The following is an 18,987-nucleotide window of genomic DNA, read 5'->3' as shown; positions in this document are numbered from 1 at the left end:
GCGAACTTGCATTTTGAGGCATTAATTGTAAGACCGGCCTCTTTTAATAATTTAAAAACTTGTTCGAGGTCATTAATGTGTTGTTCCAACGTACTACTTGTTATAATTATATCATCTAGATAAATTAAAGTTGATTTTCCTAGGACAGGCTTTAGAACAATGTCCATAGCTCTCTGGAATGTTGATGGGGCCCCACACAACCCAAAGGGCATGCGTAAAAATGCATAAGTGCCCGATTTCGTTATAAACGCGGTTTTATGTATATCTTCGGGTCTCATAGCTATTTGATAGTAGCCAGACGTTAAGTCCAAAGTAGACATATATCTTGTCGATTTGATCTGTCTAATGATCTCGTCTATAACTGACAAAGGGTAAACTGGAAATTTAGTAATACTATTTAGTTTTCTGTAATCGATAGCAAACCTCCAAGCCCTTTTATCCGAAGGAGGAAACTCGTTCTTTTTTCTACATAGTGCGACTGGACTCGCGTACTCACTATTTATGGGCGTTATTATTTTATTCTTTAACATCTCCTGAATATGTTCTTCGATGATTAAGTCTTTTTGTTTATCATAGCGATACGGTTTAGTCCTACAAAGGTTTTCGGCATTTAATTGAATCTTGTGAGTCACGATTTGGCAGTTTCCTGGTTTTTCTGAAAACAAATGAGAAAAAATACTCACCACTTGCTGTTTTGCTTTACTTTCATGGTCATTCAGATGGCTAAGGTCCAATTCAGGTGTCTCCACAGGTTCCACCACCCTCTGGTCCATCTCCAACACCACGGAACTATCTTGAAAATTTAATTTGGCCCTCGCGGCCCTTAAAAAGTCCATACCTAAAATAAGAGAGTGTTGTAGGTCTTTCACCACAAAAATTAATACTTTGAGATTTTCCTCTTTTACCTGTAAGTTTAATGATAATTTCCCGATGCAGTGACATGTTTTTCCTTGAGCCGCTATAATTTCCGTATTTCTGGTTTTAAATAGTCGTATCCTATAAAAATTCTTTTTGAAGAACTTTTCACTCATAAAATTTCCTTCTGCTCCTGTATCGATGAGGGCTTCTACTGGTACATCGCCAACCAGGACTTGTATAATTGGTAGCTGTGAGTTTTTTACGATGACCGTGTTTAAATGTCTATTTGAGGGTTTTTCTAAAACTTCCGGGGTCTGGACCCTCCCTTTCACAGGCCCCTCTATTCGTTTAAAGCCTTCCTTTTAATCTGTGTCTTCTGGGTACGCGGATGTTTATTTTCAAATTTTATTTTTGGGCCTTGACCTTCGAGTTTCGATGCGTTAGCTTGATAGTTCTTTCCCCCATATGAGCGATTTCCATTTCTGGTTTCCTCCTTCCTTCGGGTATGTTGAGAATATGTTCCCCTCTCGCTTTTTCCGCTATTCTGCGATTTTGAAACTTCACCGCCAATTCGAAAAGTTCCTGCAATATGCTTGGGTTTCTAATTTCAAAGTAGTCTTGAACAGCGGGTAACAATCTTGGTAATATTATTTCAATTATCTCCGCATCGGTTTTTTTCCCATACAGCATATCCGTTAGCTTGATTTTTCGTAAAATAAAGTCCGTCAATTCTGCTGTATCCCGTTGATAGAAACTATATAGTTCGGCTTCCAGCCGTGCGCGATCTTTCACTATGGGGAAGGCCTTTACTAATGATTTTTTGAAATTTTCAAATGTATATGTCGGGCTTCGAAATTCCCCTAATAGAAATTTGCCTATGTTCTGCCACCATAGCACGGCCTGTCCTCTTAGTGCTGATGGCAACTTTTTGTCTTTCAGGCACCGGGTAGAGCTGAAAGTGGTTTTCTAGACCTTCGAGAAATACCGCCACCGAATTTTTTGTGTCGAAATGGACGTTTGGCTTGATTGATGCTCTCAAAGTCTGGACCAGGTATCGAAATCCTTCTAACTGACTTGTCATTTCTTGGTGTTGTCCAGCGGCTTCCATCCAGTTTTCGGCCATTTCAGTTCGATAATTGTTCGGGCGCCAATATAACGTTGCGCGCCTCCAACTTGCACGCAACCAAGAGGTGACTGTGAAAACTTGTATAAAAGATAGAGCCTTGTGAAGGGTTTAAGTCCCTTTTTATTCAACGTAATAAAATTACAATTGCGTGCTCTTGACGCTCACAGACTGTGCCAACTTGGCAGTCAAAATAAGAATAATAACCTGAAAAGAAAGTAAAGACAAGATTCTAACTACGAGGCTCTCTAAAATAACTAACTCACCGCGTTTTACAATACCGCTGCTAATTCAGCAGACTTGAAGCTCACTGGAACGATTACCACTATTTCCCGCCAAGCACATAGGCCGCAATGCGGGGTTCTTCAAATTCTCGCTATCTACCTCCGCGCTCGCTAAGTAAGAATATCACACCGAACTTGTTTCCTTCTATTTAAATCATAATACTTCCGCTGATAATTTGAATCCTTGCGCGTTCTACTAAAACTTACATATTCTGGCATTGGCAGTTCCAGGGGAAAGTAAGGCTTGACAGGAAAGATAGTTTAAACTTAAAATAAATGTTAGTTAAAATAAATATAAACCCTACAAGTTTAAGTATAGAAATTCTAGCCTTGAAGATGATGCCCTCTCTATACGACCATACTCTGTAAGAAAAACCTATTAAAAGAAGCTACTGAAAATTCCTGTGAAACAGGTCAGAAGCTATAAGATAGACTAAATATTCCAAAAAGTACAATACATGATCATTTGAAGAAGACTTGATATATAAGCTGCTATGATATATGGATATCCCATTCTTTAACAGAGCAGAATATCCTTCAAGCTTGGGCATGCGATATTTTACTGAAAAGAAATAAAGAAACTTCTTTTTTGAAACCCCTCATTACTGAAGATGAGAACTGGACGCTATACAATAATATTATGAGAAAAAGATGGCAGAATAAGCCAAAAGAACTTTTTTAATGACATCGAGAGGAGGTTTGCTCCAAAAAAGTAATGCTTTGTCTATAGTGAGATTACAAAGAAACTGTATACTGCTGCTACCAAATCAGACAACAAATTTTAAAATATATTGTTACCAAATGGCAGTTTTAAAAGCAGAATTCAAAGCAAAGTGAATAAACTGAAAATAGTGGGAACTGATCAACCACCAAGATATTGTCTTCCATCATGACAACGCTCGACCTCACATTTTGATGAATGTCAGATAACGACTTACTGAGTATGGCTAGAATATTCCATGTCGGCCCCTCCCTATTTACCAGACCTTTCCTCCCTTGGATTTTCATCTCTTTAAGCAACTTCAAAATTCTGCTAATGGCTTGGAGTTAATTTCTTTGGAGAATGTCAAACAGCCCCTTGATAACTTTTCTACAAATAAACCTAATGACTTTCTATAAAAGGAATTTTCCAGCTGCAGAAAAAAGATGGCAAAAAATCATACAACAAAAACTTTCTAGATGGTCCAATATATAACAGGGCTTAAATTCAGCTGGAGCCTAAAATAAAATGTGTTCCTTTATTTTAATTTAATTAAATATTTTTTTCTGTTTTCTTAACTCTTTTTTCATATTCCCGTCCTGAATAAACTGAAAATAAAGAGGATTTTATTATTTTCTACATGGCATATACATCTGTGAAGGCATTTGTCAGCGTCAGCTCATATCAATGTGGTCTTCTATTTGTGTGCGTTTTCATCTGTGTGAGTATTTGCCATTGTGTTTCTTTCTCTGGGCAGGCTTCTGCTATATGTGCTTCTGCTATATCGGATCACCCACATTGATATAACATGCTAAAATTCTGCAAGGATTAAAATCAGAGATGACATCTTTAAGACTAGATTCAATTAGTGAAAAAATCTAGGGCAGAACATATTAATAAAATTACAAATTTATTATATTTCACAGTCTCCATAGAACGATACAAATTCTAAGGAGGTAAAGCCCAATGCCACAACTGTCAATATTTCTATCGCTCTTCAAATGAGTGTAAACTAGCTCCAAGGTGTATCAAGTATGCAATTCCGCACACTTCCAGGCTAAATGTATTTCAGAGCTTACTTGTTGCAAATGTGGTGGGCAATCTGCAGCAAATTTTTCAAAATGTCCTAAAAATCCTATCAATATTAAAAATAGAAATTTTGAGGAAAAAAAAAATATGGCCTCTGTACATTCAAATTCCAGACCATGTGGTAAGGAGCCAGGCTTTACCATGCATTAATATTTGCTAAATTTCAAGGAAACAACTCCCGAGTGAAAAAATTCAGACATCAAATTCTATCAATTCTTCTACTGGTGATTTTTTTATTCTTCACATATTACAAATCATAGAAGAGGGATTAGATAAAAATCACACAAGCCCTCACATATATAGATAAAAATCATTATAGTTTTTAACATTCTTGAAGAAATCTTTAACAGAGGAATTCTTTATAGATATATTTAATCTCATATTTATCCTTAGTGGAATTTTCTATACTTTGTACGATTTCAAAAACTTTAGATATACATTTTCTTTGATGCTTATACTGTTCGATAGTAATGATATTGTTCTTTTGTATATACTGTTACTTTCCTTCACCATTGAATTCTGATTGATAGTATTATGTAACTATTCTTATTTTACACTCACCAACTCGACAGCTTTGCATCTTTTTTACTTTTGCGAGAGAAATTTTTATGTGAGCACATTTCTCTATATGCATTACTATTGATTTATTTAACATCTGTGAAGCACCTCAGTTACTCTGTTGTGATATGTTAGCAAATAACCGATTTTTCAATGGAGTTAGTTCCTAGAACCAGGTGCTCTGGTGACTGCATCACTCACAAAAAGAGATCTTTAAGAATCAAATAATGAATTTTACTGATAGGTGAATTTTACTGATAGAAAATAATTTGACAGTTCATGTGTAATTTGAAAGTATAGAGAATCTGAACAATGTATATGTGGCTATTACTTCCTCTGTATTAGAAAGGGAATTTGACATTTTGCTTCATAATATTAGTTTCTGAGTTTAAATTTGACAATTTAGACATCTGAAAATGATAAAAGATGTTTTAAAACACACAAGTGGGATATAACTTTAACTCGTTAAATGGTAGCTCAAAGAAATGAATATCATTCTGCTGTAATAAGCAGTCACAGTAAAAAATGGTCTGAAAAATTTTATTGTCTGCTTCAAATATAGCTAGTTTCCCTGCCTGACACTGCATTCCCTTTCTGTGCAGTAGGATACCTACTGTGTTAAACTGACACCTTGCAGTTTCAACATCCGAATAAACTGCAAAGGCTGCCCAGACAGTATAGTGGTTAGAGAAGCCTGATTGCAATACTGGAGGGTCTGGGTTCGAATCCCGGAGAAGGCATTGGATGTAAAATTGTTTGTCCCTTCATAGGAGGTAGTGGTGGTCACCTATTAGGTGCCTTCACAAGAAAATGCCCTCCACTTTTGTCTTAAGAATAGCCAATGCTGTTAATAACAAGTGCACAACATTGGCGGGGGGGGAACTGTAAAACATCTGAAGAAGAGAGGGGCAGTTTGTTCATCAAAAGAACTTCCTGAAGATGAAAATTCCTGTGGTTACTTCTTTTGTAGCATTGACTACATGTAGTCATTTTGATGAAGAAAAGGACAATATGCTTTGCAGTGAAAATTAAAGGTATTTATTTCTAGTGCTTGGCTAATCACATGTAATCACTACTTGATCGTTTTCTCAAGGTAACTTAGCTAAACCAGGAAGAGGTTAATACATTACAGTCACTTTAATTAAACTACTAAATTTTGCAATGCACAGTGGAAGAATTCAGGTGAAAGGGAATGCCTCTATTATATGTTGTTAATTTGGCAACAGAAGAACTACTTTTCAGTACAATAAGATGGAAGTATTCAGATGGTAATCCAAATGTCCACCAAGAGTTCACACTGAAATCGATTTGATGTTAAGATTAATTTGATGAATACAAGCTTGACTGAATTGATTTGATGTTTAGACTAGATTTATTGGCATTTTCAGAAAAAATGAACATTTAACAAAAATAAATTTTACATATAAATCTATTATGAAAATTTCACAATTGGCTGGCTATGTTTAGTGCATTTTATAGTGCTATCAAGTCTATCCAGAATCATATTAAATTATCAATGTAAGTATAACATCAGTAGTAAAATTTTGCAGTATACTTATTTATATGAATATCAACAGAAATAAAAAAAAAACAAAGCAAAATAAATATGAACACACGATTAATTACCTTCGTTGCATGAAATGTACTTCTTGATCAATTATTCTTTTTCTTGTAAGAGTCTGAAATAAATAATTTTGAATGAAACTAACTCACATTTATTTGAATATATAAGATATTAATAAAATCTTTTGCAAAATGCATTATATTATTTTACTGATTTATATTAGTTTTCGTACAAGTAGGATTCAAAAAGTAATTCAAACTTGATTATTGTAGGACAATAAAATTTTATTTTGCAGTATGCTATAATACATAGCTGCAAATCTTAAAGTATGGGAAAACCTTAAGAGGTTCTTGCACAAAACCTAGAGTTTCTAGGAAGTTTTTCATTGAGCAGTGATGCTATCTTATTGGAACTCCAAACCTCTTTTATACTATTCTTACACTTTTATACTGTGAAAATCTTGAGTAGGGAAGGAAAGCTTTTATTTATCAAATTAATATGATGAAACTTTAAGTATGATGAAAATAAAATTAATAATTAAAGCACCAATTACTGTGCAGATAAACTTAGTAAAGTCCCCCAAACTGATATAAAACAAAATTATATATAAATATTAACTGATAAAAATCTGTAAATTAACTGATTATTGCTTGAATCTTCACAAAATGTTTTACAGACATCTACCATAGATTAAAACAATTCAGATCAAATAAGTTATAATAAGAAAAATCATGCTAAAAATCACCAGGGGTTGGGAATCAATTTTGCACAATTTAAGTTTTATTAATTCAACAAATATAATTTATTCTTAGGAAACACTGGTAGTTTGCCTAAAAAATTAAAAAACAGGAGATTTTGGTGCTGTACCGAGAGAATGAGAGATGTAATGAAAAACCACGAGTCTCTTGGTAAAAATAGGAGAGTTAGCAGTTATAATAATGCAATACAATAGATATACATAACACTATTTTTCAACATATCCACCCAGACTGAGTAAATACTTAAATGAATATACAACAGTGAATTCTATTCCCTGACAATAGAAACCTAATCCTCAGTCATAAAACCATTATAGAGTTAATTGACCATTATGAACCAATGTTTATTTCTATTAATTGTTAGCAGATTGCTGCTCATTCAGATGTGAACACCTGTAGAGTTTTTAAGATTGTCACCCTACAACTGCTGTAAACTATTCATCAACCTGCAACACAAACTGGTTTTTTGCCATCCAGCATCAGTCAAATCTCTGCCAGTGTTTGAATTGTTGATGCTATTTGATAACAGTTAGGTGTGACACAGCTTTTACTCTATACTGCTCCATAATTTCACAACATGCCTATGTACAGTTAAAAGTTTTTCCCACAATCCCATCTTCTTACTTCAGCCTTGAAATAAGTTTCCCATTATTTCTCATGGTATGGTGCACTTTTTTTTATTTTAATCAGTTTCAGAGAAAGAGAGTCTGTAGGCTCTGGTACTATACAACATACTATAATATAAAACAGAGCTTCTTAAACTTTTTTCAGTCGCAACCCCTTTTTATCACTGAGATTTTTTTCCCAAACCCAGGACCCCATAATATTTACAAAAATTTTCTGAGACCTCATAAGCATTGCGCAAATCCGGCACACACATGAGTGAAACTGCCATTTTTTTTCATTTGTACTGTAATATAGTATTGCAATTTTAGATTATCAACTTTAATTTCTAATTTTAAACATAATGTGAAAATTTTAAATAAGTAATAGATGAAATGACAGCGTCACGTGCAAAGCAAGGAAAATGAATGTTTATATTACAAAAAGTTTTTGGTTTTTCTTTGTCTTATCTCTGCATCTATTTTCAGATACATTGTGTAAAAATATTTAGTATTTGTAAAATTATTATAATAAGTTAAAGAAATATCAAAACTGCTAAAAGTTTTGGTGACCCCCTTGCTGCAGGTCTAGGAAACTCTGATATAAAAGATAAGAAAATCAACTCTATTAGAGAATAATGCATATTTGCTTAGTTAAAAAAGTGTTATTTATAAATAATAGAAAAATATTAATTAACAGTGATGGCCAAAACCCCAATAACTGGATATATTTAACTATAAAAGCAAATTTTATAGAGCAAAGAATTTTTGCAAAAATAGAGTTTCTAATTGTTATTATTTTAACTTGGCTTTTTAAGCTTTTCTTCATTGCTGTTTTATTAGTTAATTTTTTTAACTTGTGAACTGTATGTTTAAAAAAAGAACTGGAGTCTTACTGAAGCTCCTGAAAATTTTATTAGTCCAAAGGGTCTTTGTCCCTGAACGACTATTGTTTTCATTTTGCGATTTTGCGTAGAATCGCTATAAATGTCTGTTTCACTTTTCAAACTGTTGCCATTAAATGTCAGAGTACTGCATTATATTTGAAGAAATTAAATAATGAAAAATCTGCATAAATGTATGTATATTTCTTTCATTGTAATAAAACAATGGTACATAGAGCCATCAAATTTTGAATGATGTAATCCTACAGAGAATATGGGCCTGTGGAAGACCAAATTTGAAATTTGGAATTTGTTTTATTATCGATTTCATATTTTGTAAAACTTTAACAAATTTTTGAGTAACAAACTCAACAGTTTAAAAGCGAGCAATGGCAACACTCTACAGGGCTAAAAACCTTTTTATCTCCAGCACGCGAAACTGTTTCCAGTCAAAAGTCGTTAATTCGGACACCCATAATCCGGAATGATCTATAATCCGGACCTCAAAGCTAAAAACTTTCTGCGCATGCGCCGCGTTGGCGTGCGCGTAAGACCTTGACTACTGCGCATATGCGTGGCGCAAGTGCAGAATACGTTTTCGCCTGCGCATTTAATGTATAACGGACGGTGTAAGCTAAAATTATCTAATTATCTATTTCAGTTAATGTTAATGATTGTGTTGTTCGTTAATCTTCGAATTGGATCGCGCTTATTATTTTTTGCAGACTGTAAGAGCAATTTTATAAAAGTAAACTTGAACTTTCGATTATGTCAAATAGAATTTCCGATGCTGGAACTTCCAAAGGATCTACAAAACGAAAGTATGTTCCGATGTCCAACAAACAAAAAGTGGAATTGCTGCAAAAAATTGATAAAGACATGAAGAATGTGACAGAGAGGTTAGTGAAAACGAAAAAATTTCGATTGACAAGTTAGTCGGTATTCTCGGCACAGCAATTAACGGGACTTGAACAGCGGAGCTTTGTAACTGAACAAGAAATTATGTCTGTTTATAGAATTAAAGAGAAAGTATTATCACATAAAACGAAACAACTTACATTGAAAGAAATGTTTAATAAAGTAAACAAATAAATATGAAGCTTTTTTTTTTTTTTTGTAAATTTTGATACCCTTTAGATCATAATTGTTCTTTATTTCATAAATTACGGTTTCATATTTTTAATTTTAGAATTTCTGCATGCCATCTTACGAAATTTAAACTGATGATCTATAATCCGGAAAAATCGATAATCCGGAATCGCCGAAGTCCCGACGAGTCCGGATTAACGACTTTTGACTGTATCAGAAATTTTAAAGATATACTCATTTTAAAATTCTTTTGCGACATTGCTATTGAACTGAATTTTATGGTTAAGTGCAAACATGACATTTACTAAGTAAAGGTAGCACACAAAACATTAAAAAAACGCTCCTTTAGATGTAATTTAAAATCTGAAACCTTTCAGATTTTTTTTTAGAGGGCTGTACTAATTCTTCACAATTTCACTACTAAGATGATCTTAATCTTTATTTTTATTTGTAGCATATGACATATGATGCGAAGACTCCATGTAATTAGTTATCGGTGGTAGTGGAGAATAAAACTGGCCTCATTACAGCTTTTAGTTTGCTTATTATTATAATAAATATATTATATCTGAAATAAATCCCACACAATTTCTAGCTGTAATGAATGATGAATATCAAATATATATTTAATTTTCCTATGGTGTTTTAATTTTCAACTAATTAAAAATAATATCTGTACTGCATATACTACGTATTACAATTTCAAAAGATATACAAAAAATTACCCCTGAGGTTTGAAGAAGTGAGACAGTACAAAGTTCGAAATCCGGACGTCCATTATCCGAAATGGTCCAAAATCCGGACCTCAAAAACTCCAACAGTGTTTTCTGGTAGACTTTATGCATGTACAGTTGATTCCCCCCCCTTCCCACATAATAAAACATCTGAAGAGTCCTGATTCTTAATTTCGCTTCGACACTAAATAAAATACCTTATTATTGAAGAAATAATCATTTTACATAAATTTTTACGATCAGTAATTTGGTTCCGTTGCTGCGTATCTCTTTGGCACACATCTCAAACTGAAACATTACAAATAGATACATAATTGATCTGACGCCAAACTGACAAATCATTATTTATTATACTTTCCTTTCATCACCGCATGTTTATTAAAACATGACAAATTGAGTAATGACTTATATAGCGATGACTAAACAATTTTTTTATGTTAGTAATTGAATAATAAAGGAGTGTGGTAACCTTTTCTGTTGACATCACGCTTGGTGATGATTACAGATTTTAGTTAAATGCACTAAAAAATGTTGATGAGGAAGAATTTACCAAAAATTTCTTGCCATATGCTAAAAATAGGTTTTTTTGATGATACCCAAAGATTACATTTAGAGCTATTTGAATTAAGAATAACTGATTTGTTATTCACATAAACGCAGAACCATCACCAGGGCTCATTTGGCCGCACTGAGTTGCAGAATTTAGGACCCACAGAAACTGCATTAGGTTCAAAGCGCTGGCCCTCAATAAGTATATGGTGATAATTTATTTATTCAGAACTTTGATAAGCCTTAAGCATGTGCAAGAAATAGACACAAATATAATAAATAACTTAAGTAATACAATTCAGGCTTAATTGTCTCAGTGTGCAATAGAAGCAAGATAAAATTTAATGGAACAACTTGCCGTTAGTCGCCAAGCTCACGATGCATAGCCAAATATGTATAGTGAAGAACAGCTAAATTTGATGATGATAGCCGATAATTTTAAAGGTTTTCGGATAATCACCAAACAAAGGTGAAATTTTACAATTAACAGAAATGTGGAGAAGCGGTAATAAATAAAGATGATATAAAAGAAGTTTTTCATTGTGATGACAATGCATCTTAATCATCAATCAATTAATGAATGGCAAAATCTGTAGTATGGTTCTATATCCAGAAAATACCGATGCCGATAGTGAAGAAAGTGACACAGAAATTACTGAAAATGAGAAAATTTTGATTGACAAGTTAATTGGAATTCTTGAAACAGCAGCTACAGGACTTAAACAATGTAACTGAACAAGAGATTATGTCAGTCTACAGAATTAAAGAGAAAGTATTAGCACAAAAAATGAAGCAACTTACACAACTTAAATTGAAAAAAATGTTTAATAAGGTAAACAAATAAATATTAAGCTTTTTTTTTGTAAATTTTGCTACTCTTTAGATAATAAATGCTTCATTATTTCATAAATCATGATTTCATATTTTTAATTTTATAATTTCTACATGCCATCTTACTAGATTTAAACTGATGATCTAATATCCGGAAAAATCCCAAATTCGTAAACGCCGAAGTCCAGACTAGTCTGAATTTTGAACTTTGTACTGTATATACAGGATGGTCATAATTAAAGTTCCACTTTGAAATGGTCATAAAAGAAAAACTACCAGACCAAGTGTTATCAAACTTGGAAATCGTGTAAAGGAGGTCATGGGAATTTATTTTCAGTGGAAAAAAAAGTTAAAAAACTCACCACCAAGGGGGAAATGAAACTGTATGCAATATTGTTAAACAAAATAAGGGTCAGAATCGAACTTAACCTTTCGTTACATATTAGTGATTAGAAAATGTAAGATCGCATTTCACTCGCAAAAGCGTGCACATTCCAGAAATTGTTTTCTTGCAGATTGCTAATTTGTGATATTTGAAGCCTGAAATTGTATTTATATATACATTTAAAATGTTTTCAATCGTTTCTAAAACGAAACTGTTCGTGGGGTTATGCAAAGTAGCAATAGCTTGTAATTGGCTTATGGCAGGAAAAAGCAAGTGATTTATAGAAATGTGCTTTACACGTCATTGGATTTTTCAGATAAAAGTGAGCGTATTTGTAAGAGTTCTCTTTGTTACTAATCGAAAATGTCTCTAACCATGCAAGACTATGCTTTTCCCATGAAGTGTTATCATGAATGTGATAGCTATGAACTGCCTGCTTTGCAAAGGTATTTTTCAGTAAGAGGAATATGCCAAGGGCCAATGACACTGCAGGGTCTGAGGAAAATGATAGTAATTTTGAAGCCATGGGTTTGTTATCTATTGCACCTGGAAGGTGAAGGAAACCAGCGAGGTTGTTCCATTAGCAGTGGAGGAAACAATAATGGAAAGCACACATGGTACATGCAGCTTGTATGCTGTCACACATCGAATGGATGCACCATGGAGTATGATGTACAAAACTGCCATAAAATGCTGCTGTTCTACCCATAATAAAATCAGACATGTTCACGAATTTGAACTTAACAATTCTGCTGCAAGAGAATCTTTCGCTTTGGAATTCCTTGCATGAATGGAAGTGGATGAACATTGCATTGGCCATGGAACATTTTGCGGACAGATGAGGCCCATTTTTATCTAAATGGCGATGTCAACACCCATAACTGCAGGATTTGCGCCAAATAAATCACTCATGCTATCTAACAAGTTCTATTGCATTCTCCAAAAGTCACCGCTTGGTGTGGCATGACAGCTAGTTGCACAATTGAACCATTTTTCTTTGAAGAGCAGTCGACAGCTGGTCTTTTACATGCACTGTGACTGCAGTTCACTTAGCATCAATGTTAAGACATTTTGTGACACCTGAACTGCACCAAAATGGCATTTTAGACACTATAATTTTTACGCAGGACTGAGCCCCACCCGGCACATGTGTCACAATTTCATGAATGAACAGATTATAGACCGACATTTCCCCCATTTCTTGGCCATACCGGTCACCAGGCCTCAACCCCTGCGACTACTGGCTATGGATTAAAAGCACTGTTTATGGTGATAATCCATATAATTTGGTGGAAATGAAAGATGTGATACACCTACATGTTCATAACATTCTTCCTGATATGCTAAGAGCTGCTGTTGAGAATGCGGATATACTATTTAACTTGCTTTCGGAAAGTAGTGAACACCACATTGAACATGCTTTGTAACACATTTCAGAAACGATTAAACCTATTTTAAATTGATGTTTTCATGTATTATTTCCTTTAACAATATTGCATACAGCATCATTCCCCCCCAGTAGTGAGTTTTTTACCTTTTTTTTCTATAAAAAGTAAATTCCCATGACCTTCTTTATACGATTACCAAGTTTGATAACATTTGGTCCAGTATTTTTCCTTTTAATGACTTTTCAAAGTGGAGCTTTAATTATAACCATCCTGTATATATATGCTATATTTATATTACTTCTTCAAAACCTGATGTTATGCTTGATGTGGGTATATATACGTACATGTATATATATATATATATATAATACACTCACTTCCAAAAGTTAAGCATGGAGAGGAAAATTCTAATTTCCGGAAGCTAATCAGAATTGATGCAATTCTCTGCAGAGGTATATGGAAGTATGCAAATATGTTAGGTAACAGCCAATCGCACTTTCATGTCAAGAAATATGCAAAAAAGGCAGTCTTATAAGAAACCAGCTTTATGAAGGGTTACAGAAGTTGATTTGTAAGTGCTGATAGAAGGTGTTTAAAACTTTCGTAAAATTTGTTTTCAAGACATATGCGTTTCTATGACTTCCAGAAGACAAATAGAAGATTCTGAGCGCTGGCGTGCTGTGGGGCGCATTGAAGCAGGACAGTCGATCCCAGATGTTGCTCTTTTCTTCGGCGTTCATCATTCTGCAATTTCACGTTTGTGGAAAGAATTCCAAACTACACAAACAGTTGTTCAAAGGCCCATAGCCGGTCGCCCAAGAGTTATAACCTGCGTAGAAGATCGATATATTGCTATTGTAGCCAAGCAGAATCGCAGAGCGACCTCCACACGTGTGACATCTATGGTTACAGCGTCCATTGGTAAGGCGATATCTGCAGTTACTGTATGCCGAAGATTACATATGAGTGGACTGTACACCTGGGTACCTCAAGTTTGTGTTCCTCTATCCGTCCAATCAAGAGGGGCACGATTACAGTGGTGCCGGGAACCAACTGGAACGAGTCTGACTGGGGCAATGTCATATTTACTGATGAGTCAAGATTTGCTCTGGAGCCAGATGACAAGCGTATAAGGATATGGCATAAACAACGAACACATAATCAGTCCCAAAACATCACACATTTCGAGGCAGAAGCATTATGGTGTGGGTAGGGATTTCATTAGGATACCGCACCGACTTGCACATCTTTAAACGGGGTTCTTTGATGGCTGTCCGGTATCAAGATGAAGTCCTAGAACCCATTGTGAGATTGTACGCTGCAGCAGTTGGGCCTACTTTTGTTTTAATGGACAATAACGCATGTCCCCATAGAGCTGGCATCGTCGATGACTACCTGGAGAGTGAAAGGATTGCATGTATGGCGTGGCCAGCATATTCACATGACCTTAATCCCATTGAAAATCTTTGGTATGCTCTCGGTCGTGCTGTATCTTCATGTTTCCCACCTCCAGCCACTCTTATTAAGCTGGAAACTGCTCTACAAGAAGAATGGCGATTGCTTAATTCTACGGTGGTTGACCACCTAATTGAAAGCATGGTCACAAGGTGTGTAAACTTTATATACAGATGAGCGGGGAATCATATACCCTATTAATGACCTTTTTTTCATTTTATGCTGTTTATTTTCACTTTATACATAATTCTGTTTAAGTCTCCAGTATGTCATTATCTAATAACTTAGAAAAATTTTATATTGTTTTCATTTCTGTATATAATTATTGATTTTGTTTTATGCATAAATATATATGCTACTTTCCTGCTGAATTTTGTGTCAATCAAAGCAATATTTGTTGTCTTTTTTTTTTTGCATTTTACATCTTCGTGCTTAACTTTTGGAAGTGAGTGTGTATATATATATAATATATATTGTGCTGTATATACTCTTTAAGTATTGATATCTCTTTATAACCTGATGTTACATGTAATGTGGCATATGCGTGGTATGTTGTATTAAGTTTATACCTTTTGAAACTGTATTTTTAATATTACACAGTTTAATTCGAAATTTATTTTAATAATATTCAACTGTACTTTTTACAATGTTTTTCTCTATATGTACTTTTTACTTTTAAAACTTTTCTCTTCTCTTCCTGACTAAAATTATGAGACCTTTCTTTATCTCAGCTGAATTTCTTTTTTTTTTTTTGTTTTTTTGTTTTGTTTTTTTGTTTTGTTTTTTTGTTTGTTTTTGTTTCCTTTAGGTGCCTAATCTCTTACAGATATTTATCAAAGCATAATAAACAGTAATTATGAAAAGTGATATACCATTTATAGTGATTCACAACCAATTCCCATTCGGGACTAATATCCCTTTTATGCTAATAATAATGCAAAGGAAAAAATTCAAATTTATATTTATTTCTAATTCAATGTCCAAATTATGGACCAATAAGAAATTACTCTTGGTTATACTTCACAGTTCAAATGTACTGACAGCTAAGTGTTAAATTTTCTGTCATTTATTTCAAATAATTCTGATATGTTGAATTAACCATAAAGAACTTATTAAACTAAAAATAAACAAATTTTATGAAAACTTTCCAAATCTCCAGAGAAAACTTTTGAAGAGGGACAAAAGCGTGAGAAAAAGTAATTACAACCTAATTTCTTTTATGTATTAAAGTTTTCTTTGATATGTGAAGAAAAAATACATATATTTGTATGCAAACAATTATAAACTTCTTTATTTCTTACCATATCTTGACATTTGATGGAATTTTGATTCAAATAAAATTTATAGCCTCAGAGAAAAACTGCTAGAAATTATCTTCTCATCAGCCAATGATGTTCTTTGTCATTAATTTTCAACTACAGAAAAACCCTTTCACATATTAAATTTACTCCCAAACTAAGCAATTATTTTTGATATAAAATTCATAACTTCTGACAAGTTTGAATACAAATTTTTTAATTCTATATCTTCAAATCTTTGAATAAGATTTTCATCACATTGCTTAAGTAATTAGCATTGTAGATCTTCTGGTAGTTTATTTACATCCATTTTAATAGTTATGGAAATAATGTAAAACTGACTACAAATCATTACATTTTTCTTCCAGTTTTTATTGCAATAATGCTATTTTTCTCAATTATTTTTTAAACTTTTAATTTAAAATAATAAAAAAGTGTTCAAGAATTTGGAAATGTATGAAATATTCTAATTCAAGTTGCATTTTCCATAATTAGAATTTAAAAGATTTAATATAAGACACAGATGTCAATAAGTTTATTCTTTCTTTGTAGCTCATTACTGAAAACATTTAAATGTCTGTCAGCAACAAATGCTAACTTGTTACTTGTTATCACTATACTGCTGGTTGCTGGATTTATGTATTTATTTATTTTTATATCAAGGAAATTTTGATTTCATTTATTAAAACAAAAAACTATTTTAATATATCTCCTCAATATAACTACCTCATCACTCTGTACTAAATTATTTCTCTGAATTCACTTTCAACTTCTTCAAGCGATGCAACAAACTAGATGATTCACAACTCATCCACGAATAAAGTTTACTGTTTTAGTTATTGTTTCAATAACCTTAGCCATCTGCGAACATTTGATGCCATATATGTAATGAGTACATAACTAAAACATATTTGCAGGCTGCATAAAATTGCTTTGGGGGATACCAGTTTGAGACTACTGCTAATGTAACAAAGCAATTCTATGTTATTTCAGATACTGTGTTATATTTCAGATTACAATAAAAGTCATAATTACATATGGAGAAACTTTCTTGTTGAAGTTTCATGGATTAGTATATGAATTCTTATAAACTGCTCAATAAATTACTTATAAAGAATATAATATCCGTCATTACCAAACTTTCATGGTAATTTTTATTTAACAGTAAAATATTGCATTTTTTGAGGAAATTAGAAAGCACTGCCACTTACAGCATTGTGTGCAAGCGACTCTTAAAATAAATGCAAATTTCTACATTTTGAGTAACTAAGTATGTTACAAAATAAGAGCGTAATTCTCCATGAGGCAATACTTTATGATGAAATAATAAGTGGTTTTTCTTCTTGTCATTCATCACTGCTGTTTTAAACAACTCATTTTGACTTCCTTGTATGAAGTAAAAAAAAGTATTGTAATCACAAAAAATTTTGGGTATCATATTTCAATGAAAATATCCATTGTGACAGCTATCGAATGCAATTTAAGAAGTTTTTGAATGACATCTGCACATAAAGACAGAATAAAGGACTGAATTCTGAAGAGAATTTTTTGTGGCATCTGTGCATACATATCTCACATAACTCAAAAACGAGTAGCTTCAGTACATTGAAATTTTGTATGTAGGACTGCTACAACATGTAGATGTGCACCTCATATTTTGCTTGCAATCAGCCGCACCAGAAGTATATATATCCACTCAGTTACTCGGCTCAGTGAGCTCAGTTTCTTTATTCTTATATGTTTGTAAATTGTGCATTTTTTGCTTTAGAAATAATGGAATTATGTTGTTCTGGTTAAGATTTTTATGCCTTTAGGTAACCTGCATGCATTAATTATGGTACGAGGGCCATCCAGGAAGTAGATTACGTTTCCGTCTGTGTCCGCTAGGGGCGGGGCTAGCGCGGCCATCTTGGGGTCAGAGCGTTGCGCAGCTCAGTCTGCATCTAGCCGTGCTAGTGAGAGGTTCGTGCTGTGCTCCGTTCAGATACTGTGACGGTTTGAAATGTCTGCGTTAATTGAAAATCCCGCGAGCTGCGAGGTGCGCTCAGTAATAAGGTTTCTGACTGCAAAAAACTGTAAACCGATAGAAATCTATCGGCAGCTTCGTGAAGTGTATGGGGACAACATTATCACTGAAGGTGGAGTGCGTCAGTGGGTCATAAGATTTCAAAATGGCCGAACCAATGTTCACGACGAAGATCGAAGTGGGAGACCCAGCATAGTGACCGCCGAACTTCTCGAAAAAGTCGATGCTAAAGTCCGTGAAAATCGAAATTTCACAATAACGGAACTTTCTTTGAGTTTTCCATAAATTTCGCGAAGTTTGTTGCACGAAATCATCAGCGAAAAGCTTGGTTACCACAAGTTTTGTGCAAGATGGATTCCAAAAATCTTGACAGAGGACCACAAAAATCAGCGAATGGCTGCAGCGTTGAACTTTTTGGACGCTTACCATAAGGATGGTGACTCTTTACTCGATCGCATCGTTACTGGTGACGAAACATGGGTGAAACATGTGAACTGTGAAACGAAATTGCAATCAATGCGTTTTGATGACGACGCACAGCTGCAAGAAGAGGTAACGAAGTGGTTGAAGGCGCAGGCGGCCGAATTTTTCGACGAAGGAATTTCCAAGCTCGTACATCGCTACGATAAATGCCTTAATTTGTATGGTGACTATGTAGAAAAGTAGTATTTGAGTGTGGCTTTCATCTGTATATAATAAAATTTGTTTCCTATACTTTGTTTATTTTTTTATTCCAAAACGTAATCTACTTTCTGGATAGCCCTCGTATTATGAACAATAGAAAAGTTTTTTAAGTGCAGCTAAGCCTACTT

General features: G+C 33.8%; 1 protein-coding gene across 3 annotated transcripts in view; it reads right to left on the bottom strand.

The window, feature by feature from the left end:
- LOC118195760 (TBC1 domain family member 31) overlaps window positions 1-18,987 on the bottom strand; it is a 202,753-nt gene that overhangs the window by 123,559 nt on the left and 60,207 nt on the right. For all 3 annotated transcript variants that reach the window (XM_085820182.1, XM_085820184.1, XM_085820183.1), the window contains exon 16: window positions 6,239-6,291. In XM_085820182.1, coding sequence (XP_085676308.1) covers window positions 6,239-6,291 — 53 coding nt within the window. The remainder of the gene's footprint in view (window positions 1-6,238; window positions 6,292-18,987) is intronic.

This window comes from Stegodyphus dumicola, chromosome 7 (genome assembly GCF_044657685.1).
Source record: "Stegodyphus dumicola isolate Sdum_Otavi_A_Nest chromosome 7, ASM4465768v1".
In the NCBI taxonomy this organism is placed as follows: domain Eukaryota; kingdom Metazoa; phylum Arthropoda; class Arachnida; order Araneae; family Eresidae; genus Stegodyphus; species Stegodyphus dumicola.
Note: the sequence above shows the minus strand (reverse complement) of the source record. Positions and strands in the feature narration are given on the sequence as shown.